Below are 25,298 nucleotides of genomic sequence, written 5' to 3' on the forward strand. Positions count from 1 at the left end.
TTATTTGCGTTAGTAGTTTGTTCTGAAAATAATGAAGAAATCCGTTTCGACTAGTTCAAAGTATTACCCTCCTGTCTATGATGAATTTACCATTTAATTTAGACTATCAGTTGCACTGCAATAAAATTAAAAATACAATAATACACAGTATCTAGTAGGGATCTGCTTTCTTCTGATGTATCAATACTGAAAGTGGGATGTAAAGTGTGAATACATCCAAATGTCAACCTCTCTTCAACGTATTACACCCGACTAACGAGGTTCTGGCGTCTTGACCCATGGATAGCATAATCCTCTGCGAGACTTGTGTGCTGTCCATATTATGTTTTTGTGATCGGAGGCGGCGCCAGGGGGGCGCCAGGGCGTGTTTCCGCATCCCGTTCAGCACTCCCTATTCAAATCAAAACCCACGCGCCCGAATGTTAGGTATTGTAGTGAGACCTCTGTTATTGTATACAGAGTGTTAGGTATTCTAGTGAGACCGCTGTTACTGTATACACTGTGTTAGGTATTCTAGTGAGACCGTTGTTACTGTACACAGAGTGTTAGGTATTCTAGTGAGACCGCTGTTATTGTATACAGAGTGTTAGGTATTCCAGTGAGACCACTGTTATTGTGTACAGTGTGTTAGGTATTCCAGTGAGACCGCTGTTATTGGATACAGAGTGTTAGGTATTCTAGTGAGACCGCTGTTATTGTCTACAGAGTGTTAGGTAGTCTAGTGAGACCGCTGTTATTGCATGCAGAGTGTTAGGTATTCTAGTGAGACCGCTGCTATTGTATACAGAGTGTTAGGTGTTCGAGTGAGACCGCTGTTATTGTATACAGAGTGTTAGGTATTCCAGAAAGACCGCTGTCATTGTATACAGAGTGTTAGGTGTTCTAGTGAGACCACTGTTATTGTATACAGAGTGTTAGGTATTCTAGTGAGACCGCTGTTTTTGTATACAGTGTGTTAGGTATTCTAGTGAGACCGCTGTTTTTGTAGACAGTGTGTTAGGTGTTCTAGTGAGACCGCTGTTATTGTACACAGAGTGTTAGGTGTTCTAGTGAGACCGCTGTTATTGTATACAGTGTGTTAGGTGTTCTAGTGAGACCGCTGCTATTGTATACAGAGTGTTAGGTGTTCTAGTGAGAGCGCTGATATTGTATACAGTGTGTTAGGTATTGTAGTGAGACCACTGTTCTTGTATACAGAGTGTTAGGTATTCTAGTGAGACCGCTGCATTTGTATACAGTGTGTTAGGTGTTCTAGTGAGACCGTTGCTATTGTATACAGAGTGTTAGGTGTTCTAGTGTGACCGCTGATATTGTATACAGTGTGTTAGGTATTGTAGTGAGACCGCTGTTTTTGTATACAGTGTGTTAGGCATTGTAGTGAGACCGCTGTTATTGTATACAGAGTGTTAGGTGTTCTAGTGAGACCGTTGTTATTGTATACAGTGTGTTAGGTGTTCTAGTGAGACCGCTGATATTGTATACAGTGTGTTAGGTATTGTAGTGAGACCGCTGTTATTGTATACAGTGTGTTAGGTGTTCTAGTGAGACCGCTGTTATTGTATACAGAGTGTTAGGTATTCTAGTGAGACCGCTGTTATTGTATACAGTGTGTTAGGTGTTCTAGTGAGACCGCTGCTATTGTATACAGAGTGTTACATAGGTATTGTAGTGAAACCGCTGTTATTGTATACAGAGTGTTACATAGGTATTCTAGTGAAACCGCTGTTATTGTATACAGAGTGTTAGGTATTCTAGTGAGACCGCTGTTATTATATACAGAGTGTTAAGTGTTCTAGTGAGACCGCTGTTATTGTATACAGTGTGTCAGGTATTCTAGTGAGACCGCTGTTATTGTATACAGAGTGTTACATAGGTATTCTAGTGAAACCGCTGTTATTGTATACAGAGTGTTACATAGGTATTCTAGTGAGACCGCTGTTATTGTATACAGAGTGTTAGGTATTCTAGTGAGACCGCTGTTATTATATACAGAGTGTTAAGTGTTCTAGTGAGACCGCTGTTATTGTATACAGAATGTTAGGTATTCTAGTGAGACCGCTGTTATTGTATACAGAGTGTTACATAGGTATTCTAGTGAGACCGCTGTTATTGTATACAGTGTGTCAGGTATTCTAGTGAGACCGCTGTTATTGTATACAGAGTGTTACATAGGTATTCTAGTGAAACCGCTGTTATTGTATACAGAGTGTTACATAGGTATTCTAGTGAGACCGCTGTTATTGTATACAGTGTGTCAGGTATTCTAGTGAGACCGCTGTTATTGTATACAGAGTGTTACATAGGTATTCTAGTGAAACCGCTGTTATTGTATACAGAGTGTTACATAGGTATTCTAGTGAGACCGCTGTTATTGTATACAGAGTGTTAGGTATTCTAGTGAGACCGCTGTTATTGTATACAGTGTGTTAGGTATTCTAGTGAGACCGCTGTTATTGTATACAGTGTGTTAGGTATTCTAGTGAGACCGCTGTTATTGTATACAGAGTGTTAGGTATTCTAGTGAGACCGCTGTTATTGTATACAGTGTGTTAGGTGTTCTAGTGAGACCGCTGCTATTGTATACAGAGTGTTACATAGGTATTGTAGTGAAACCGCTGTTATTGTATACAGAGTGTTACATAGGTATTCTAGTGAAACCGCTGTTATTGTATACAGAGTGTTAGGTATTCTAGTGAGACCGCTGTTATTATATACAGAGTGTTAAGTGTTCTAGTGAGACCGCTGTTATTGTATACAGTGTGTCAGGTATTCTAGTGAGACCGCTGTTATTGTATACAGAGTGTTACATAGGTATTCTAGTGAAACCGCTGTTATTGTATACAGAGTGTTACATAGGTATTCTAGTGAGACCGCTGTTATTGTATACAGAGTGTTAGGTATTCTAGTGAGACCGCTGTTATTATATACAGAGTGTTAAGTGTTCTAGTGAGACCGCTGTTATTGTATACAGAATGTTAGGTATTCTAGTGAGACCGCTGTTATTGTATACAGAGTGTTACATAGGTATTCTAGTGAGACCGCTGTTATTGTATACAGTGTGTCAGGTATTCTAGTGAGACCGCTGTTATTGTATACAGAGTGTTACATAGGTATTCTAGTGAAACCGCTGTTATTGTATACAGAGTGTTACATAGGTATTCTAGTGAGACCGCTGTTATTGTATACAGTGTGTCAGGTATTCTAGTGAGACCGCTGTTATTGTATACAGAGTGTTACATAGGTATTCTAGTGAAACCGCTGTTATTGTATACAGAGTGTTACATAGGTATTCTAGTGAGACCGCTGTTATTGTATACAGAGTGTTAGGTATTCTAGTGAGACCGCTGTTATTGTATACAGTGTGTTAGGTATTCTAGTGAGACCGCTGTTATTGTATACAGTGTGTTAGGTATTCTAGTGAGACCGCTGTTATTGTATACAGTGTGTTAGGTATTCTAGTGAGACCGCTGTTAATGTATACAGAGTGTTACATAGGTATTCTAGTGAGACCGCTGTTATTGTATACAGAGTGTTAGGTATTCTAGTGAGACCGCTGTTATTGTATACAGTGTGTTAGGTATTCTAGTGAGACCGCTGTTATTGTATACAGTGTGTTAGGTATTCTAGTGAGACCGCTGTTATTGTATACAGTGTGTTAGGTATTCTAGTGAGACCGCTGTTATTGTATACAGTGTGTTAGGTATTCTAGTGAGACCGCTGTTATTGTATACAGAGTGTTACATAGGTATTCTAGTGAGACCGCTGTTATTGTATACAGAGTGTTAGGTATTCTAGTGAGACCGCTGTTATTGTATACAGTGTGTTAGGTATTCTAGTGAGACCGCTGTTATTGTATACAGTGTGTTAGGTATTCTAGTGAGACCGCTGTTATTGTATACAGTGTGTTAGGTATTCTAGTGAGACCGCTGTTATTGTATACAGTGTGTTAGGTATTCTAGTGAGACCGCTGTTATTGTATACAGAGTGTTACATAGGTATTCTAGTGAGACCGCTGTTATTGTATACAGAGTGTTAGGTATTCTAGTGAGACCGCTGTTATTGTATACAGTGTGTTAGGTATTCTAGTGAGACCGCTGTTATTGTATACAGTGTGTTAGGTATTCTAGTGAGACCGCTGTTATTGTATACAGTGTGTTAGGTATTCTAGTGAGACCGCTGTTATTGTATACAGTGTGTTAGGTATTCTAGTGAGACCGCTGTTATTGTATACAGTGTGTTAGGTATTCTAGTGAGACCGCTGTTATTGTATACAGTGTGTTAGGTATTCTAGTGAGACCGCTGTTATTGTATACAGTGTGTTAGGTATTCTAGTGAGACCGCTGTTATTGTATACAGTGTGTTAGGTATTCTAGTGAGACCGCTGTTATTGTATACAGTGTGTTAGGTATTCTAGTGAGACCGCTGTTATTGTATACAGAGTGTTACATAGGTATTCTAGTGAGACCGCTGTTATTGTATACAGAGTGTTAGGTATTCTAGTGAGACCGCTGTTATTGTATACAGTGTGTTAGGTATTCTAGTGAGACCGTTGTTATTGTATACAGTGTGTTAGGTATTCTAGTGAGACCGCTGTTATTGTATACAGTGTGTTAGGTATTCTAGTGAGACCGCTGTTATTGTATACAGTGTGTTAGGTATTCTAGTGAGACCGATGTTATTGTATACAGTGTGTTAGGTATTCTAGTGAGACCGCTGTTATTGTATACAGAGTGTTACATAGGTATTCTAGTGAGACCGCTGTTATTGTATACAGAGTGTTAGGTATTCTAGTGAGACCGCTGTTATTGTATACAGTGTGTTAGGTATTCTAGTGAGACCGCTGTTATTGTATACAGTGTGTTAGGTATTCTAGTGAGACCGCTGTTATTGTATACAGTGTGTTAGGTATTCTAGTGAGACCGCTGTTATTGTATACAGTGTGTTAGGTATTCTAGTGAGACCGCTGTTATTGTATACAGTGTGTTAGGTATTCTAGTGAGACCGCTGTTATTGTATACAGTGTGTTAGGTATTCTAGTGAGACCGCTGTTATTGTATACAGTGTGTTAGGTATTCTAGTGAGACCGCTGTTATTGTATACAGAGTGTTACATAGGTACTCTAGTGAGACCGCTGTTATTGTATACAGAGTGTTAGGTATTCTAGTGAGACCGCTGTTATTGTATACAGTGTGTTAGGTATTCTAGTGAGACCGCTGTTATTGTATACAGAGTGTTAGGTATTCTAGTGAGACCGCTGTTATTGTATACAGTGTGTTAGGTATTCTAGTGAGACCGCTGTTATTGTATACAGTGTGTTAGGTATTCTAGTGAGACCGCTGTTATTGTATACAGTGTGTTAGGTATTCTAGTGAGACCGCTGTTATTGTATACAGTGTGTTAGGTATTCTAGTGAGACCGCTGTTATTGTATACAGAGTGTTAGGTATTCTAGTGAGACCGCTGTTATTGTATACAGAGTGTTAGGTATTCTAGTGAGACCGCTGTTATTGTATACAGTGTGTTAGGTATTCTAGTGAGACCGCTGTTATTGTATACAGTGTGTTAGGTATTCTAGTGAGACCGCTGTTATTGTATACAGTGTGTTAGGTATTCTAGTGAGACCGCTGTTATTGTATACAGTGTGTTAGGTATTCTAGTGAGACCGCTGTTATTGTATACAGTGTGTTAGGTATTCTAGTGAGACCGCTGTTATTGTATACAGTGTGTTAGGTATTCTAGTGAGACCGCTGTTATTGTATACAGTGTGTTAGGTATTCTAGTGAGACCGCTGTTATTGTATACAGTGTGTTAGGTATTCTAGTGAGACCGCTGTTATTGTATACAGTGTGTTAGGTATTCTAGTGAGACCGCTGTTATTGTATACAGTGTGTTAGGTATTCTAGTGAGACCGCTGTTATTGTATACAGTGTGTTAGGTATTCTAGTGAGACCGCTGTTATTGTATACAGAGTGTTACATAGGTATTCTAGTGAGACCGCTGTTATTGTATACAGAGTGTTACATAGGTATTCTAGTGAGACCGCTGTTATTGTATACAGTGTGTTACATAGGTATTCTAGTGAGACCGCTGTTATTGTATACAGAGTGTTACATAGGTATTCTAGTGAGACCGCTGTTATTGTATACAGTGTGTTAGGTATTCTAGTGAGACCGCTGTTATTGTATACAGTGTGTTAGGTATTCTAGTGAGACCGCTGTTATTGTATACAGTGTGTTAGGTATTCTAGTGAGACCGCTGTTATTGTATACAGTGTGTTAGGTATTCTAGTGAGACCGCTGTTATTGTATACAGTGTGTTAGGTATTCTAGTGAGACCGCTGTTATTGTATACAGTGTGCTAGGTATTCTAGTGAGACCGCTGTTATTGTATACAGTGTGTTAGGTATTCTAGTGAGACCGCTGTTATTGTATACAGTGTGTTAGGTATTCTAGTGAGACCGCTGTTATTGTATACAGTGTGTTAGGTATTCTAGTGAGACCGCTGTTATTGTATACAGTGTGTTAGGTATTCTAGTGAGACCGCTGTTATTGTATACAGAGTGTTACATAGGTATTCTAGTGAGACCGCTGTTATTGTATACAGAGTGTTAGGTATTCTAGTGAGACCGCTGTTATTGTATACAGTGTGTTAGGTATTCTAGTGAGACCGCTGTTATTGTATACAGTGTGTTAGGTATTCTAGTGAGACCGCTGTTATTGTATACAGTGTGTTAGGTATTCTAGTGAGACCGCTGTTATTGTATACAGTGTGTTAGGTATTCTAGTGAGACCGCTGTTATTGTATACAGTGTGTTAGGTATTCTAGTGAGACCGCTGTTATTGTATACAGTGTGTTAGGTATTCTAGTGAGACCGCTGTTATTGTATACAGTGTGTTAGGTATTCTAGTGAGACCGCAGTTATTGTATACAGTGTGTTAGGTATTCTAGTGAGACCGCTGTTATTGTATACAGTGTGTTAGGTATTCTAGTGAGACCGCTGTTATTGTATACAGTGTGTTAGGTATTCTAGTGAGACCGCTGTTATTGTATACAGTGTGTTAGGTATTCTAGTGAGACCGCTGTTATTGTATACAGTGTGTTAGGTATTCTAGTGAGACCGCTGTTATTGTATACAGTGTGTTAGGTATTCTAGTGAGACCGCTGTTATTGTATACAGTGTGTTAGGTATTCTAGTGAGACCGCTGTTATTGTATACAGTGTGTTAGGTATTCTAGTGAGACCGCTGTTATTGTATACAGTGTGTTAGGTATTCTATTGAGACCGCTGTTATTGTATACAGTGTGTTAGGTATTCTAGTGAGACCGCTGTTATTGTATACAGTGTGTTAGGTATTCTAGTGAGACCGCTGTTATTGTATACAGTGTGTTAGGTATTCTAGTGAGACCGCTGTTATTGTATACAGTGTGTTAGGTATTCTAGTGAGACCGCTGTTATTGTATACAGTGTGTTAGGTATTCTAGTGAGACCGCTGTTATTGTATACAGAGTGTTACATAGGTACTCTAGTGAGACCGCTGTTATTGTATACAGAGTGTTAGGTATTCTAGTGAGACCGCTGTTATTGTATACAGTGTGTTAGGTATTCTAGTGAGACCGCTGTTATTGTATACAGAGTGTTAAGTATTCTAGTGAGACCGCTGTTATTGTATACAGTGTGTTAGGTATTCTAGTGAGACCGCTGTTATTGTATACAGTGTGTTAGGTATTCTAGTGAGACCGCTGTTATTGTATACAGTGTGTTAGGTATTCTAGTGAGACCGCTGTTATTGTATACAGTGTGTTAGGTATTCTAGTGAGACCGCTGTTATTGTATACAGTGTGTTAGGTATTCTAGTGAGACCGCTGTTATTGTATACAGTGTGTTAGGTATTCTAGTGAGACCGCTGTTATTGTATACAGAGTGTTACATAGGTATTCTAGTGAGACCGCTGTTATTGTATACAGAGTGTTAGGTATTCTAGTGAGACCGCTGTTATTGTATACAGTGTGTTAGGTATTCTAGTGAGACCGCTGTTATTGTATACAGTGTGTTAGGTATTCTAGTGAGACCGCTGTTATTGTATACAGTGTGTTAGGTATTCTAGTGAGACCGCTGTTATTGTATACAGTGTGTTAGGTATTCTAGTGAGACCGCTGTTATTGTATACAGTGTGTTAGGTATTCTAGTGAGACCGCTGTTATTGTATACAGTGTGTTAGGTATTCTAGTGAGACCGCTGTTATTGTATACAGTGTGTTAGGTATTCTAGTGAGACCGCTGTTATTGTATACAGTGTGTTAGGTATTCTAGTGAGACCGCTGTTATTGTATACAGTGTGTTAGGTATTCTAGTGAGACCGCTGTTATTGTATACAGTGTGTTAGGTATTCTAGTGAGACCGCTGTTATTGTATACAGTGTGTTAGGTATTCTAGTGAGACCGCTGTTATTGTATACAGTGTGTTAGGTATTCTAGTGAGACCGCTGTTATTGTATACAGTGTGTTAGGTATTCTAGTGAGACCGCTGTTATTGTATACAGTGTGTTAGGTATTCTAGTGAGACCGCTGTTATTGTATATAACAGCCAAGCATTGAAAGAAAACTCGCATATACACGTATTTTCCTGTACTGTCGGCAGTCTCTACAAACATAAGAGGCCGTTGTCTGTTATTTTGCCATTATTGTGGATAGGAATTGTTTCTTCTTATGTTTTAAGTGACCTGTTTGTGTTTCTCGTTTTTTTCCTACAGCTCAGTGAATTCTTTTTCTTTTCATTGTTGTTAAACGGCTATATTGTCCGCCTACTTGTTGTTCGTATTTTCTCCAAGTCGCACTGGAACAAAAATTTCAGGTGCTTTCAATATATCGTCAGGTCATGCTCGGGAAATTATTTAACGCGAGTTGTATCGTGACAGGTAATTTACCTGTTAGTATGTTCCACAGAGTGGCAGCGATTAGGGAGTGCGAGGAAGGGGAGCAGTTGCCCCCCCCAGTTTTCGCCACATTTGGCACCGCACTATGCTAAATCTTAACTACGAAGGGAAATGTACTGTTTCCCCCCTTAGTTTTGGCACCTTGCACCGCCCCCGGTTTTGAGACCCAATCGCCGCCACTGGTTCCACGTAATCTGTTTAGTAAAGTAGAGTGAGATTACTTTCGAAACATCTCTGGCTGTTTTGCATTGGCAGATTTCGAGCGAGTCATAACTCCCGGAGCAGCCAATCAACAAACGAGACGCTGACGTCATCTATACCCAGCACCTATCGCTATCCTTGTTGCTCGCGCTCTGGACTGTTGGTAGGCTCACTAACTGGACTCGCGCGGTCAGCTGGAGTTGTTATGAAAACATCTCTGGCTGTTTTGCATTGGCAGATTTCGAGCGAGTCATAACTCCCGGAGCAGCCAATCAACAAACGAGACGCTGACGTCATCTATACCCAGCACCTATCGCTATCCTTGTTGCTCGCGCTCTGGACTGTTGGTAGGCTCACTAACTGGACTCGCGCGGTCAGCTGGAGTTGTTATGAAAATAATCTGACTCTAGCATCTCAGAATTTGTCGAGAAGCCCAAATTTTGCGAATAAATGTTACAGTTCGTTGCGGATAGTGCGGCAGTAGGGAATTTTAACAAAGATGAAGTTGCCGTGCACTTCGCGTTTTGTCCTAGCACCGCAGCATCTGGGGCAGACGAAAGTGTCGCCCACTGATGAAGGGACAATCACCTTGATCTATTTCATCTTATCACCTTTCATCCTCATCTTTGCAATTAGCCAAATAAATGGCAGAAACGAAAGTAAAATTAACTAAATCAATCACCCAATCAATCCTGAATGCCTGCGTTTAGTCACTAAATTCGAATTTTTTAGTATCTGAATAAACCTTAGATTCAACAATCAGCCATATTACAATTATATCATGATATCTAAAGAGCGAATAGGCTACACTGGCTTAAAACTGGGTGCTTTCTCTGATTTACCGATTCGGGAAAAATCTATATTTCGGACCTTAGATTCGAGCTTTTTCGACCAATTTGATTTCTGCTTATTTTTATGAAGCCATCATTTTTCAAGATGGCATAAAGATTACTTGAAATAAAATTTGGTTATCTTTTTCAGATTTATTGACTTCGAAAAGCTCGATTTTTGACTCCAAATTCGAATTTTTAGATCAATTACAGGGACAAAATTACCGGTCTCGAAAACCTATACTTTTACTCTAAATACGAGTGTTTAGATCAGCTGGATCAAAATATGGGTTAAACTTATTATTTTCAAGCCGCCATTTTTTCTTCAAAAATGGTGGATCTAGTACTCCGGAAGGTCTTTTTAGATTTCTCGAGTCAGAGAACCTATATTTCGAGTCTAAATCATACGTTTTAAGTAAATGGATCGAAGGAAAGACTAATTCAGCAAATGCGACATTTTGAAAAATGTTCCTAATACAATGTACATAGCACCGAAATCAAGATGTCTACCCATTGGCGTGCCCAGGATTTTCGAAAAGGAGCATTTACGTGTACTAATTTTTAGTAGTCAGCCCTAATTTCCCCATCTTTTCATGCCTTTGAAGGTTTTTTTTTACGAATACTGGGCCAAAGGGGCGGTTATAATCCCCACTAACCCTCTCTTGGGCACGCCACAAAAGTCTTTTTGTAACTCTTGTGGGTCTGAAACATGAATCCGAAGAGGAACTCTCTTGGCCTTAACTTTCTACTAGAAGAAAGAGGGAAGGGGGTATAGGATGCTGCATCGTAGAGAGACACACCCTCAACGTTGCAAAGTTGCAACTTCCGTTGACCACAAGATCTTAGTTACTAAGGGACTACGAGATAATAAGGTAGAGTCAGCATCATTAGAACAAAGACAGATGATTCTGAAAATCAACAACTTATGTTATCAACAATGCTGAGGCATTGTGTCTATGCAAGAAATCTTGCTTTCTATTATTGTCCCTGCTAAGCACAACGGTGCATAGATTAGCCTCAGAAACAGTACGCGTTATACGTACCAGACTGAGATACCGAATCGTTCATAAATTCTATATGACGCCCGTCTGTCGCAACAAGAAATGGATTAGAGTCCCATACTATGCATACGAAATTCTTGAAATGTCACACTTTCCGACCGACTCCTATTTTCTTTCCGATTTGAATCTCCACAGAAGAAAATTGCAGGGTTTTCGAAGAATGTCTGGGAGAAGGAAAGTCGAAAAAATAAATGAAAATATCTTATTTAAAATATTGCATGAAGGCGGGATTTGTTAATAGCTATTGATTTTAATGGAATTCCAATATGTATCCTCGATGCTTTAGCGGGTTTTGCCACAAAAGGTTCTGTACACGAGGATTAATTTGTGAACCCTTCATCAATTTTATCTAATTTCCATTCTCATTGTCTCGACGCAAAAGATACATAAAATAAGATTTAAAAAATGTCCATTATGTGTTTAGACATCATTGCACCAATAAACTACAAAAAGGTACGTCACACATCTAGAAGATGGCAGATAGAAATTTGCAATATTCACTAAAAGATTCAACTCAGTTTGCAAAATAGATGTATCTAAAAAAATTTACTAGAATTATATCAAAATTAAGTCTTACCTTGATCAAGAGATGGAAAGAGTCGTGAATCCAAGAATGCTTCGCCATCTAGATGCACGACAAGCCCCGAAAATACGACTACCATCAACAACCTGAAAAGAAAAAAATGAACATCGTCTCACCTCAGGACTTCAATATATATTGTTTCTGTTACTTTACAGAGTAGTCTCATGAAATTAAAAGGAATAAGTCACTCGTGAACTGCACTCTACAATAAATACAATAGTGTCACGGTATCTAGTGACATGTAAAACGCAGTTCGATAAAAATTATTTTTTGTTTATTGATTCATTATATGCACCAACTTGAAAGTGTGAGGTTGTTTATTTTGTGAATAAACTTGTATCCGAGCCAGACGTCGGGAGTTGAGAGATGGGGTTTTTCTTGAGTGACAGCCGCCGCCTAGAACATGACATATTTGCACCAACGCGGAGATAAGGAAAGATTATTTTCGCCGCTACCGGGCTTGAGTCGCAGCAGGCGTTCGAACCCATGTTCACGGATGACCAGGAAAACCAGCGGGAGCACAAGCCTGTAAGGATCCAGGACGCGTCGCCGACCGCGCCTTTCAAGACAATGGACAGAGGTCATTTCCATCCCCTGAGAAAGCGAAGCCAAGCTACCTTAGCGTGGGTTTCAACGGACGAATTTGAATCTCTTATATATATGCGGTGCTACCATCCCAGAAACAGTTTTTACCCGGATTTCACAGAGAGAGCATCTCCGCGCTACACTCTCGCGTGACCATTGTTTTGTGTCCGTGGACTTTGTTTCCTTACGTATCGTGAGCGAATTGCAGATAGAGTTACCAGTGTGCGCCTTATTTTGGTGAAGATTACGCGGTGATTTGTTTTTGCCAAGCGCGGACCACATAAGGATGGAGGGCTAAAGAAGATAGAGAAGGGGGGCGTCGCTTCCCTGACGCCTGCAACGACGCCGAAGCCAGTCAGACGACGCCAAAACCAAACACTGCCCAAAGCCCGAAGGACGCTTTCAGATCGACGTCCCAACCAAAGCCCGAAGGACGTTTCCAGATCGACGTTCCAACCGAAGCTAGTTACCAGAGAAAGAGAGGGAAGGATGATACCAGAACGACGCCCAAACGAAGCCCGGCACCAGAGAGAGATGATTGCAGATCGACGTCCAATTGATGCCCGACACTAGAGATATTCCGAACCGGCGCGTGACCACGTACACCCGACGCTAGTGACAAGAGGAACGCCCGAAGTACTGAGGAGGTGCAAGTATACCATGTCGTCGCAATTATTCCTCGTCGCGATCGACCTCGGAGGACAATTTCGCCACAAAGGAACCGTGTGCAAGTCCCGCGTCCAGGAGAGATGAATAACCACGCCAGGTAGCAGAGTCTGGTACAGTATACTTCAGAGGGTCTCATGTACATGTAAACGTGCGTCGTTAGTATCAACACCGTACAGTTAACGCCGAAGTCTCACTTGTTCGCAAAGTTACTCAGGAAACCCCAAACCTAGCCCCCGCGTCTGATAATTTTTGGTATTGTTATATAAAAGGGTAATTTCATGTTCAGATGTTCTAATTTAATTGTCTGCATTCAGCGTTAGAAGCTCCATTTCATTTCTTTAATATTTAGTGTAAATTGTCAAAGTGTGCTCCATTTTTTGTGTAACCGACCGCCCCGTCGCGCCATTTAATTTGTCAATAGTTGACTGATGAGTCCTTTTTAATTGTGGAAAGCGTAGTTGTTTTTATTGCAAGGTCGTGTGCGTGAAATAGTATTATTTGTTGCATAGTGGTTTTTGATGTAATTTTTGCTCGCGCCGACGATTGATTTGTGTATTTCCGGCAGCTGGAGCCAATTAAGTTTTTGCATCCCTATGTAATTGTGTAGTTGTTCTCATTGGACGAGAGAGGCTTATGTGTAATACCCCCGTCCGAGAAACTTGTATAATGTCGTGCTCACGACTGGATGCATACGCTCATTGGAACGAAAGATTTAACCACGCCGACCCAATTGTCTTAGTTAACCGCTTTCCGAGGGCTGGCACTTAAGTTAATTTAAAAGAGCACAGGAGCTGGCAGACAAATGCCCTAAATTCACATAAAGGTTTAAAAAATTAAAAGGAATGATATGTTAATGAGATCCATGATTTGTATCCATACTTCACATGTAAAAATACCTCATGTGTGTGAAAGAGAGAAGAGTGAATGTTGAGAGAGTGAGGAGGCTTTGTAAACAGTTGTTGATTGCAATATTTTTTGGTTTTTACAATATATATTCACTTTTTACCGTTCGTCAGTGTTGTTATTTGACGTTTTTCAGGTACCAGATATTATGCTATTAGTGTTTTATGATTGTTCGAATCTACATATCAAAGGTAAACAAAACAGTGTAACTTTTCAAGGTATTAATCTCCGCCTCGCAATAGTATGACAATAAACGACCGTCTCAGTACCGAACTTGATAACTGGACCGTGAGTCACGACCGTTTTCCCGTACACATAACGACGTTTGGCCCCGTGCCGGGGTATGATTGACACGTCATTTCGGGGAACGTGAGTGCACTCGTTACAATAGTATATCTGAATTCTCTTCCTTCATAGTATTTAATTAGATGTCAAGATGAGACTTGTGCACGTTGTCCGCCATATTGAAAACAAAGTGAAAGATCAGTAAAAAAAATATATAGCTTATTGTTTTATCGAACCAATGCAGCAAAATAATAAATTCTGAGGAGTAAAACCTTAGGTGAGATAATTTTATTAGTCACGACAAAACTAACTTTACTGGTAGACAAAATTGCCCTACAAGTTAATTGCATTATACACCACGGAAGATAATTTACTTTTTTCAAACGGAAATCAGTGAATAAATGGAAGCTTTTAAGATAGCTATGGAAATCAGGTATCCAATACGAGCAACCTCAGTGAAACAGCATAAAGTCTACAGGAAAAATATGCCTGAAACAGAGCTCGAACGTGTTTTTATATTAAACAAAGCCAGAGTCGGAAACAACTCGGTAAAGAAAGTTACACGACATTTTCTGCAACACGTTTTTTCAACCAAAGAGTTCGTTTTCAAAAGAATTTCCAAGCCCACAAAAAAGAAAGAAATCCCTTTTTAATATCACGCCCTCCCAACCCATTACTCTTTTTTTCCCTTCCTAATCTTCCCTCCCATTTTTGCTTCTTTCTCGTTATCTTTTCAGTCCCTTTTCTGACAGCAGCATCTTTACCTCAAGACAAAAGAGACGCGGATCTGAAGTTAGGGAAAATAACTTTACAAGGTCCCTTAAACTTATTTTTTTCGGTCTTTCGGCTTTTTCACCTTCTTCAAAAGAAAGAAAAAGATAAAGCTAGGAAGAAGGAAGAGTAGATGGTAGACCTGTGATAACGGACTACATTCAAGGATAACTTCAAATGGCTATGCAATAAAAATTTCTGATTGAAATAGTCGTGGGATAACGACTGGTTTAAAAGCTAGCCGATAGATGGTCGACTGAAAGTGAAAGAAGAAAATGTTAAATTGGTTTTACTTTTACGATTAAGTCTCTTCAAATTTGCTAATATTTTCAATGTTATACACAATATGTATAAAAATTGAATGGTTTCTTATTTATGATTCAACAGTAAAATATACCTTTAACACTTCTTGCATAGTTACAGCTAATTTTTAATTTTGATTTTACAAATGGCTGTAGACGCTTAATTGGAGTATACAATTTGATTCGTATTGTCAGATTTGCATTGTAAGTAAGCATATTTCATTACTAAATATCAGTGAAAACTATTAAAAACTTAAGCCCGTGTACATTTGAAATCATTCTTTACAAACAGGTCAAGATAAAGAAAAACCGATAAACGAAAAATCGAAACATTTCATTTTCGAAAATGGAAAAAAAAAATTCGAAAAGGCCATCCCTAGTTTAAATCTATATCTTCAAGATAACAATTACCGGCCCCCGTGGCGGAGTGGTTACGAAATCGCGCTACGACGCCAGGGGTCCCGGGTACGAATCCCGGTCTGGGCATGGATGTTTTCATCAATTTAATCATATCATCACTCATCTCCATATTCGCAAATAAGCCAAAAGTGACACAAGACGCGAAGTAAAATAAAGCAAATCAATGAAGACACAATTATGACCTTGTAACTTTCTGTTGTATTTTTACTAAAATGACTCTTTCAACTGTAGATTGTACAAAATTAAGTAGAATAGGACAGGAATTACAATATGCATTGATAAGCTTAGGATTCGGCTTGGTACTACTTTACTATAGGGATGACACCAATAAATCATTTATTTCGCACTTTTTTACATTGCTAACGTACTATTCTGGAATGCGGAACATTTCTTTAGTTGAAATAATGAATTTCTAACGAAAATAATGTATATGTCTTACATTTACGAGTACTTACTGTTACTTGTTATTTCGATTCTGTAACACACATTATGGCGATAGCGTACTGGTTCATCGCGCGTTGTGAGTGTGTTTTGTCGATTCATGCAGTGTTGCAACCTTGTTCACCGGAAAATACCTACTTTCGTGCCCGGATTTCAAATTATGCTAATACGTCGCAAAGCATTGACGTTAGCCCCAAAAACCATTCACGTTAGCCCCACAAGCCATTTTCCGTAAGGTTAGGTTAGACAAGCATAGTTAAAAAAAAAGTACTCGACACGTCATGTTCTTGTGAAAACATGGCGAGTTTGAAACACTGACTACGGGGTTTACGTCATCTAAAACACGGAACATTGTGCTCTCGTGCAGAAAGCAAATGGCGGCAGCAGAAGCAGCGTGTCGGACAGAGATTTTCGCAGAAAACAACATGCATTCGCATTAAAATGGATCAAAACTACATTCACGAACTTCCACAACGCTACAGAAAATGATTTGCGTAAGTACTTTCTCCTGTAAAAAGTAAGAAATCCGTCACCCCTACAGTAAAATGTTACCAAATTAAATGGTTTCTTATTTATGATTCAACAGTCAAATAGAGCTCTTAACACTTCTTGCATAGTTACAGCTAATTTTTAATTTTAATTTTAAAAATGGCTGTAGACGCTTAATTGGAGTACCTACAATTTGATTCGACTATGGTCACAGTAATATTTTCATTGTAAGTAAGCATATTTCATTACTAAAATAACTCTTTCAAATGTAGATTGTATAAAATTAAGTAGAATAGGACAGGAATTACAATATGCATTGATAAGCTTAGAATTTGGCTGGACCTTTACTGGACTTACCTAGCCACCAGGAATCTATTGCGGATATCTAGACAACAGTACAAGCAATCCACACGAAGATCGTCGTGAATGCTCTAGAATAGGGGTTCTCGAACTTTTATACTGGCGTACCACTAAACCAAAATTCTTACTGTCGCCGTATCACCAAGTAATGTTACTAGAGCAAATCTTAGGAACTGATGATAAAACAATTACTGAAACTGTACTTAAATTACTTTCTTTCGTGTGTTAATAATGGGATACATTGGATTTCCCATATTTCAATCAAGCTCACGTACAGTGGGAAGCATAAATAATACGCGGGAAATTGTCCACCACCATGTTCATTCATATTGTATCACGCAATACGACGTTCAACAACTGAAACACCAACAATGAAGCAGATAGTCTCTTCACCAGCATCAGCTCAATTTCATTCCCTAAAGTCATGTACGGTCACCGACAATAAAAATAGGGACACCTACTGGCTTCCCTGCAAGGCGCTATGTGTGTTGCCTAACTCTACGGCGTTGGTAGAAATTGTCAATGAAACTTTGCCATTAAAATCCAATTATCACAGCACATCTTGTATAATACCCAACCTTCGTGGCGGAGTGTTTAGCACAGCGCGGTACGACGTCAGAGGTCCCGCGTTCGAATCCCGGCCTGGGTGTTCCTTGTGAATGTCCATTCATGAATTTCAACATATAATTACTCACGTTCGCGATTAGCCAAAAGTGGCATAAAAGAGACCCTTTCTTTTGTAGAAATAACAAAAATCGATCATATTCATGTACGATAATCTGAAGAAGTCATGTTCCTACACAGCAAGCCAGTGGGGGCGATTAGGAGGGGCGATTAGCCCCCCACTTTCTGACACTCTTGGCCCGCACTATGCTAAACTTTGTCTACCAAGGGAAAGTAAACTGTCCTTGCCCCCCCCCCCTCAGTTTTGGAACTCAATCGCCGGCACTGCAGCAAGCTGATGCGTGAAATAGAGCCGTAAAATGCAGTTTCTTCGTATTTGCCTTAATTCGATTCGCTTTTGCACTCATTCTTTCTTGCTTTACTATTCAGTTCCCACACTAACAAAAAACATCAGTAAATATTAGGGTTGAGCCGATACCACTCTGAACCGATACCCAAGCCGATACTCTCACCGATACCCACCGATGCCGGTACCGGTACTTGAAAATTGTAATAATTAAAAGTTCAGTAACAATAATGTGTAAATATTCCTCTCTACACGCATCAATTGAGCAAAATTTTGGCTTTAAAATATACAAAAATTACATTACAATGGTAAATACATCAAAAACTCAATATGCTGACCAAGGCAGAAATTTATTATATTTTAAAACATAAACTAAACGTTACGTTTCAACCTTCTAGCAAGGTCTTCTTCAGACTCTGTACCAAATACAAGTGAAAAAAGGTACAAAACAGGAAGATATATGAAGGGCTCGGGTGTAAAACATGGTAAGTGACATTTTGGTCATTTTGGAGTTACACTGTGCACCGTGTAGTCCATCGTAAATGGAGTCGAATCGTACTCGAAGTGTTTCGTTTCGCCAACAGATGACAGAGCTCTAGACGTGTTGAAAGTTATGGTATCTACCAGTGGTTTCATGTAAAGTATGGTAAGTAGCAAAGATGGCGGCGAAACGGCTGTTACTGAATTGCAACGTGTCTCGGAAAGTTCACGAGTATTGAAGCAACAGCAAAGATGAGAACGAGTTAGAAAGTGTATATGATTCCCATAATCACCCGGAATATGTACCACCGACTAAGAATGAGGAGAATGAAGAGGTTGCCAGTCAAAAGTGCGACTAAAACTGTGCATGGCCACGTACATTCTATTTCATGTAAAACGTGGTATCTACTGTAGATGCCACTGTTTACATGCAGCAGTGCTCATAATGGCAGTTTCGAAGTAAATTTTACTCTCGTACCTGAATGTGAACTGCGATCTAGTAGAGAAGCACATACTTTTCTTCTACTACATATAAACAACTGTAGCCACATAGAAATTCGTTTGATGTTTAATTGGGTATGCGCATTTAAGGCTGCTTTAAGATACCATGCTTTACAAGCAACGTCAAAAATGTGTTACACTTAAGGAATATGTAATTTGATCTGAATCATATCAATTATTTGGAACAGTTTAGTTTTTATATAAAATATTTATTTCATAAATCTGTAATGCACATTTTAAAAGTTATAATATTTTAATGTTGGACCTAATAACGTATTTGTAATTTAATTAACTTTCGTATTTATGATATGTGTGACTTTGATGAAAGCAAATTATTTTATTGTTGATATTACAAATATGTCTTTTTCTTGGTTAAAATTATAACTATTTTAATCCATCAGAGCTAAATATCAGTGAAAACTATTAAAAACTTAAGCCCTGTGTACATTTGAAATCATTCTTTACCAACAGGTCAAGATAAAGAAAAATACAACAGAAAGTTACAAGGTCATAATTGTGTCTTCATTGATTTGATTTATTTTACTTCGCGGCTTGTGTCACTTTTGGCTTATTTGCGAAGATGGAGATGAGTGATGATACGATGAAATTGATGAATAAGCTCTCAAAAACATCCATGCCCAGGCCGGGATTCGTACCCGGGACTCCTGGCGTCGTAGCGCGATTTCGTAACCACTCCTCCACGGGGGCCGGTAATGGTTATCTTAAAGATAGATTTAAACTAGGGATGGCCTTTTCGAAAAAAAAAAATGTTTTTCCATTTTCGAAAATGGAATGTTTCGATTTTTCGTTTATAGGTTTTTCGAAAAAAAAAGTTTTTTTTAAAAAAAAATCTTTTTTCGAAAAAAATATAATCGTTTTTCGGTTTTCGAAAAAGACTTCGTTTTTCGAAAAAAAAATCATTTTACGAAAAAAAATCGTTTCTCAAAAAACTTTTTTTTTCGAAGAACGATTTTTTTAAAAAAAACAACAACAAGTAGCTCAGGTTATTGTTTATCGAATAAAATTATTATTATTAAAGGCTTTCATTTTTGTGTTACAAATTGTTATGGCTGCTATAAAAAGTCTAATGTCAAAATATTATTATTGAACTTACATCACAAGTTAGCTTGAATAAAGCTGTATCTGATCACTCATTTGGATAATATCGTTGCATGTAAAGCATGACAACTACAACAATTCCTTGAACAACCCTCAAACAAATCGCATGTAGCAACACCGAAAAAAATAATTCGGATGAAATATCATGTTTGTATGATAGTAAACATACAAGCGAATCATTTTTGCTGTAATTAATTTAGAAATTTGTTTTAATTTGTAAATCAGATTTTTTTCAAACATAAACTTCCAATATCTTGAAACCTGCATTTTGTCATTTACCATGTTCTACACCCGAGCCATTCTATATATTGAGGAATGACTCAATACACAAAAATCACTCCCCTCCAGACACAAGATAATTAGAAAGTTGTTTATCTGGAACATTCCTTCCCAGGTGTTCCAGCAGGTGGTCTCCTCCTATCAACTGTTGTTTCACCTGACAGGTGATTTAGATAAACATTTCCTTTCATCTGGAACGTGGTTGCACTCCTTATCTCACGCTTCTTTTCCTTATCCTTTCTTTCTTCATTCCTCTTCCTTCTTTTCTCCTCCTTCGCTCTTATCCTTTCCACTCTTTCTAACACCTTTTCCATTCTTTGTTTATTTTCAGTCTCCCATTCCAGTTCGGAAAAAGAGCATGAGATAAGGAGTCCAACCATGTTCCAGATGAAAGGAAATGTTTATCTAAATCGCCTGTCAGGTGAAACAACAGTTGACAGGAGAAGGCCACCTGCTGGAACACCTGGAAAGGAATGTTCCAGATAAACAACTTTCTAATTATCTTGTGTCTGGAGGGGAGTTGTTTCTGTGTATATATATATCTTCCTGTTTTGTACCGTATATCATTTGTATTTGGTACAGACTCTGAAGAAGACCTTGCTAGAAGGTTGAAACGTCACGCTTATGTTTTAAAATAAAATAAATTTCTGCCTTGGTCATCATATTGAGTTTTTCGTTATCATGAAAACAAGGCTTAATGGTGTTTTCGTTAAATTACAGGTTATGTCATCAAAAAATTATTATTTTTTTTACTCAAAACTGATGCAAAATAGAGAGAAACTTCGGAGGTAACGAGTGGCATTTTTGCGGAGCCCGTAAAGACCAAAATATCGTAAAGGTATCGGTCGGTATGGGTAAATAAATTCCAACCAGTCCTAGTAAATAAAACAAGCTTTCTGTTTTCTTGTAATTTGTAATGAACGATGCCAATATCCAGGGGGGTTGACGGACCGGTTGAAACCCCTCCTCCCGACGCCCAAGCCACTTGGGGGATATTGGTGCGCAACCTGCCCACGTCAATTCAAATCCTGCCTACTTCAATAGCCCCCGTTCTTGTACAGTTTCCGCCTACCAGAAAAGAATTAATTGCTTCAGTACGAACCCTTTTTCCCACGCTCGACCTTTTCACAGCACATCCCAATCCTGAATGTTCACAACTCCCATCTCATCATTTACGCCCACGCGGACTCCACGGAGCGACATGAACACTCAGGAATACAACGTCGCCATGGCAACCGAAGAGCCTCACTCATGAATTTTTATCTTTCGAATTGCCTAAGTTTTTTCAGGCGGAACTTACGAGATGGGGGCGAGGTTTGGGGGTTCTCCGGGACCCTCCCCGAGAGGTGTCATCATTAATAATCGGTAGGAAGCAGAGGTCATATTTCATGACCTATATCTCCCCTATGAGTCCGGGAGCGATGCTCGGATAGGGTGGGAAAGTAGGTCGATGGAAACAAACACCCAGATCTCTCCAAAGTATGTGCTCATCCGCGGGGGACTATATCCAGAATTCATTGCGATTTTTTTCTTGCACGTCCCAGCGCACACTTCCCGGGTCAAGTGACGAAATAACAGCGAGCTGAACCAATGCTGTACCTGGCCCCCTGGCGTCGCCACGTAAGGGCAAGAGGAGGCATTTGCTCCTCACTGGCTTCTTTCCTGGATGTTCGTTCTTGATTCGGCAGGACAAGGAAAATGCAGAGATGTATGTTCGACTTTAACAAATTTGTGAGCACATTGATGTGATAGTACCAACACGACCTCGCTGCATTTCATCGTGAAAATTGCCCATCAAAAAGTGTAGAAGTGTCCTTTCGGCGGCAAATATTTGTGCCATACCTCGATTCACTTATTGCTGCCTTGGATCTACGGTTTTCACCCGAGGAATCAGCATTGTCGGGAACTCTTTATTTTCATCCCAAAATCCCTCAGACCAGTAGTTCCCAAACTTTTTCGTTTCACGTCGCCCTTGGTGTTTCAAAATTTTTTCCGCGGCGCCCAAGTCAGAATGTAGGCCTACCTAACACTTGCAACGCTCTGTTAGTGTGGTTAGTTTACTTGCCTTAAATTAAAAAATAAACACATTTCAAATTCAGAAACATTTTATGTGTAAAAAATATCAATAAATAACATTTGGACCAATCATATGCATATTCATAACAATCAATGTCATTTCAGTTAAAATATGTACGAGTTAAGAGAGAGAGAGAGAAATGCGATATTTAAACACACGAGAGAAACAGGACATAACATAGAGTGGGATGAGGCTAAGCAGATAGGAAGGGAGAAGAGAATACTAGTGAGAAAATGGAAGGAGGCCAAGGAAATAGAGAAGAAAAGTGAAGAAGACACAATGAACTGGAATATGGGACTGAAGATAAACAAAGAATGGAAGAAGGTGTTAGAAAGAGTGGAAAGGACAAGAGAGAAAGAGGAGAGAAGAAGGAAGAAGAATGAAGGAAAAGAGCGTGAGATGAAGAGTCCAACAATATTCACTTTCAAGTGAAAGTACAGTTGACAAGGGAAAGCCACCTGCTAGAATGTTCCAGAACAACTTTCTTATAGTCTGGAGGGTAGTAATGTTTGTGTGTATATATATCGTCCTGTTTTTGTACCTTGTTACATTTGTTGGTGCAGAGTCTGAAGAAGACCTTGCTAGAAAGTTGAAACGTTACGTTTAGTTTATGTTTTATAATAAAATAAATTTCTGCCTTGGTCAGCATATTGAGTTTTTCATATCATGGAAACAGGGCTTACTGGTGTTAAAATATTGGAATATTTCGCGGCGCACAATTTGGAAACCACTGCCTCAGACTATTGTCATTCGACGAGTAGAGGAAGTTGGTAACAAATTTGAAAACTGTGCATTCCTATATACTCGATAACCTGGAGACTGACTCTATAAGCTGTTTTTAGAGGACCAATGCACGCCAAGATTCCCTCATGCCGTCAACCTAACCTAATATACAATACGATTATGTGGTTGTAATGCTCACAAGCGTAGTAAAAAGAGCGATATATTGACCTGATCCACATCTTTTTTCATGTTTCTGCCTACGTCCCCTATCAGGTATAGATTCGTCCTAGTGAACTCGTCTTCCGCTACATTCTCTTTTTACTTTACAAAATACATTCTAAGAGACGGGTGAGACAGGATGTTATATACGCCAGAAAGGGTATTTCGCCAGCATCCCTAACCATATAGTACTGACTACATAAGCCCCGCGACCGGTTAAGTTTGCAGCAACTTTTAGCATATATAGACCCAAACATGCATGCAGAATGTAGTTCCGCTGCAATATTGCCGATTTGCTCACTGTCTATGACGTGAACAGCTCGGCGGTTAAGGCAAGACTGGCACGGGAGATGCTGAGCCCTGTTCTCGCGTGCATTAATCAGTGGCGTAGCAGGGGCTTTTGGAGTGGGAACGCCAAGTCCGAAGGAAAGGTCGGCCCTTTTTTGGTTAATAATTTACTTATGGTATTAGTCGCCACAGGTGTTGTTTATTTGCCTGAAGTCAGCTGGGTTTGCAATAAAGCATCATCATCCATGCAGTTTTTAGCTAGAAAATTAGATGCCTCACTATGCAACAAATGTTTTGAACTCTGGTGTTTTATACTTTTCGGTATGACGCAAGTCATTAGAAAACCTACCTGAATCACAAGCCTCTGGACAACAGTAGACGTCATTGTTGTGGATGATCCAACTAATGATTGATTTGGTTTATTTTACATCGCTTTTCTACCACTTTTGGTTAATATGAATATGAGTGATGATGATATTGATGAAGGGACACTCACAAAGAACACCCGTGCTCACCCCGGGATTCGAATCAGGGGCCTCTGTCGTCTTGGCGCGCTGTGCAAAACACTCTGACACGGAGGTGGGCGGATGCTCCAACTATCGTACACTCTACTAACGTAACAGTGCCGATTAGTAATTCAGACCACTGTTTATTACGTCTTGAGAATGCTGATAAACATTTTAAAATAATTTTGTCCAGAGACCATTCGATGTTAAGAGTTTTCAAATGAATGCTAAACATTTCCATTGACACAATATTAAGCAGTTACATAATAACGAAAAAATAATAACCCGCAAAACTATTATTTTCTTTTATTAAGTGGTAGAGCAGCCACAGGCTGAACTTCTACCATGAGGACTTCAGCAACTTATTTGACAAAAACTGTGTTGATCTTTTAGTTTTTAATGCACATCGCTGTTCGTGCGATAAATTATACAATGCTGTAGCTATTAAGAAGTGCTATATTTCAGTTTGGTAAAGTTACGTCAGTCAATATTACGTATTGTAGCAACACATAGCACGAGTGGCTCGAACGCGAAGAACCGGGTAGGAATTCTACCACTGTCGTCTGCTTCAGAAGGCAGGAAGGGTCACGTGAACCAATCACGTAGTCCTCTGCTCCATACGTACGCTGGCGTAAGAGAGAGCATTTGGGATTAGAGATCCAGGCTTTCCCTCCAGAAAGGCAGCAAGGAATATAGGGTCCTGTACGCCGAACCTGCTCGGCGTCCGGCCAGGAAAGGCATTGAAAAAAATGCTAGAACGAGTGTTGTTAGTGGAGCGTTGCAAGCGGATCGCGAGAAATAGCTATTATAATGCCATGAAGGTCAGACATATATGAAATCAGTCAAGATTTACTTTATATTTACAGCATTTACGCATTTTTGAAATTTTAAATCTGGGAACGCCAGGCGTACGGGCGTACTATAACGCTACGCCACTGGTAATACATAAAACCTGCTGCAAACGTAACCTGTCGCGGGCCTTACGAGTTTACGGCCGCCTCAATTCCTACGCCGCATCCTCAGCTGTTCTCTCGCTTGCTCTGGGCCAGCATAGTCTGGCCTGTGCGCAGAGGCATGCGCGGAGAGCTTTCGCATTGTGTTGACATATTTGCAAATTTCACAGAGAAGTGACTAATCCTGACCGATTTTAATACTCGTTAGAGAAGTAATTCACGAGAAAGATACTTCCTGCCTACTTGGGAACAACAAAGTTAATATCTTCCCAAATTTATATAACCATTTAGATAGATGCGTCTAAAGAGCCAGCCAGACTTTTTGTTATCGATTTCTTCCTTAAGGAAAGACA

The 25,298-nt window shown here is 39.5% G+C and overlaps 1 protein-coding gene across 4 annotated transcripts in view; it reads right to left on the reverse strand.

The window, feature by feature from the left end:
* Positions 1-25,298, reverse strand: part of Mp (collagen XV/XVIII-type protein multiplexin) — a 739,732-nt gene that overhangs the window by 636,593 nt on the left and 77,841 nt on the right. For all 4 annotated transcript variants that reach the window (XM_083143962.1, XM_083143961.1, XM_083143960.1 and 1 more), the window contains exon 2: positions 11,600-11,691. In XM_083143962.1, coding sequence (XP_083000088.1) covers positions 11,600-11,691 — 92 coding nt within the window. The remainder of the gene's footprint in view (positions 1-11,599; positions 11,692-25,298) is intronic.

This window comes from Lepisma saccharinum, chromosome 22 (assembly GCF_977018435.1).
Source record: "Lepisma saccharinum chromosome 22, izLepSacc3.1, whole genome shotgun sequence".
Lineage (NCBI taxonomy): Eukaryota > Metazoa > Arthropoda > Insecta > Zygentoma > Lepismatidae > Lepisma > Lepisma saccharinum.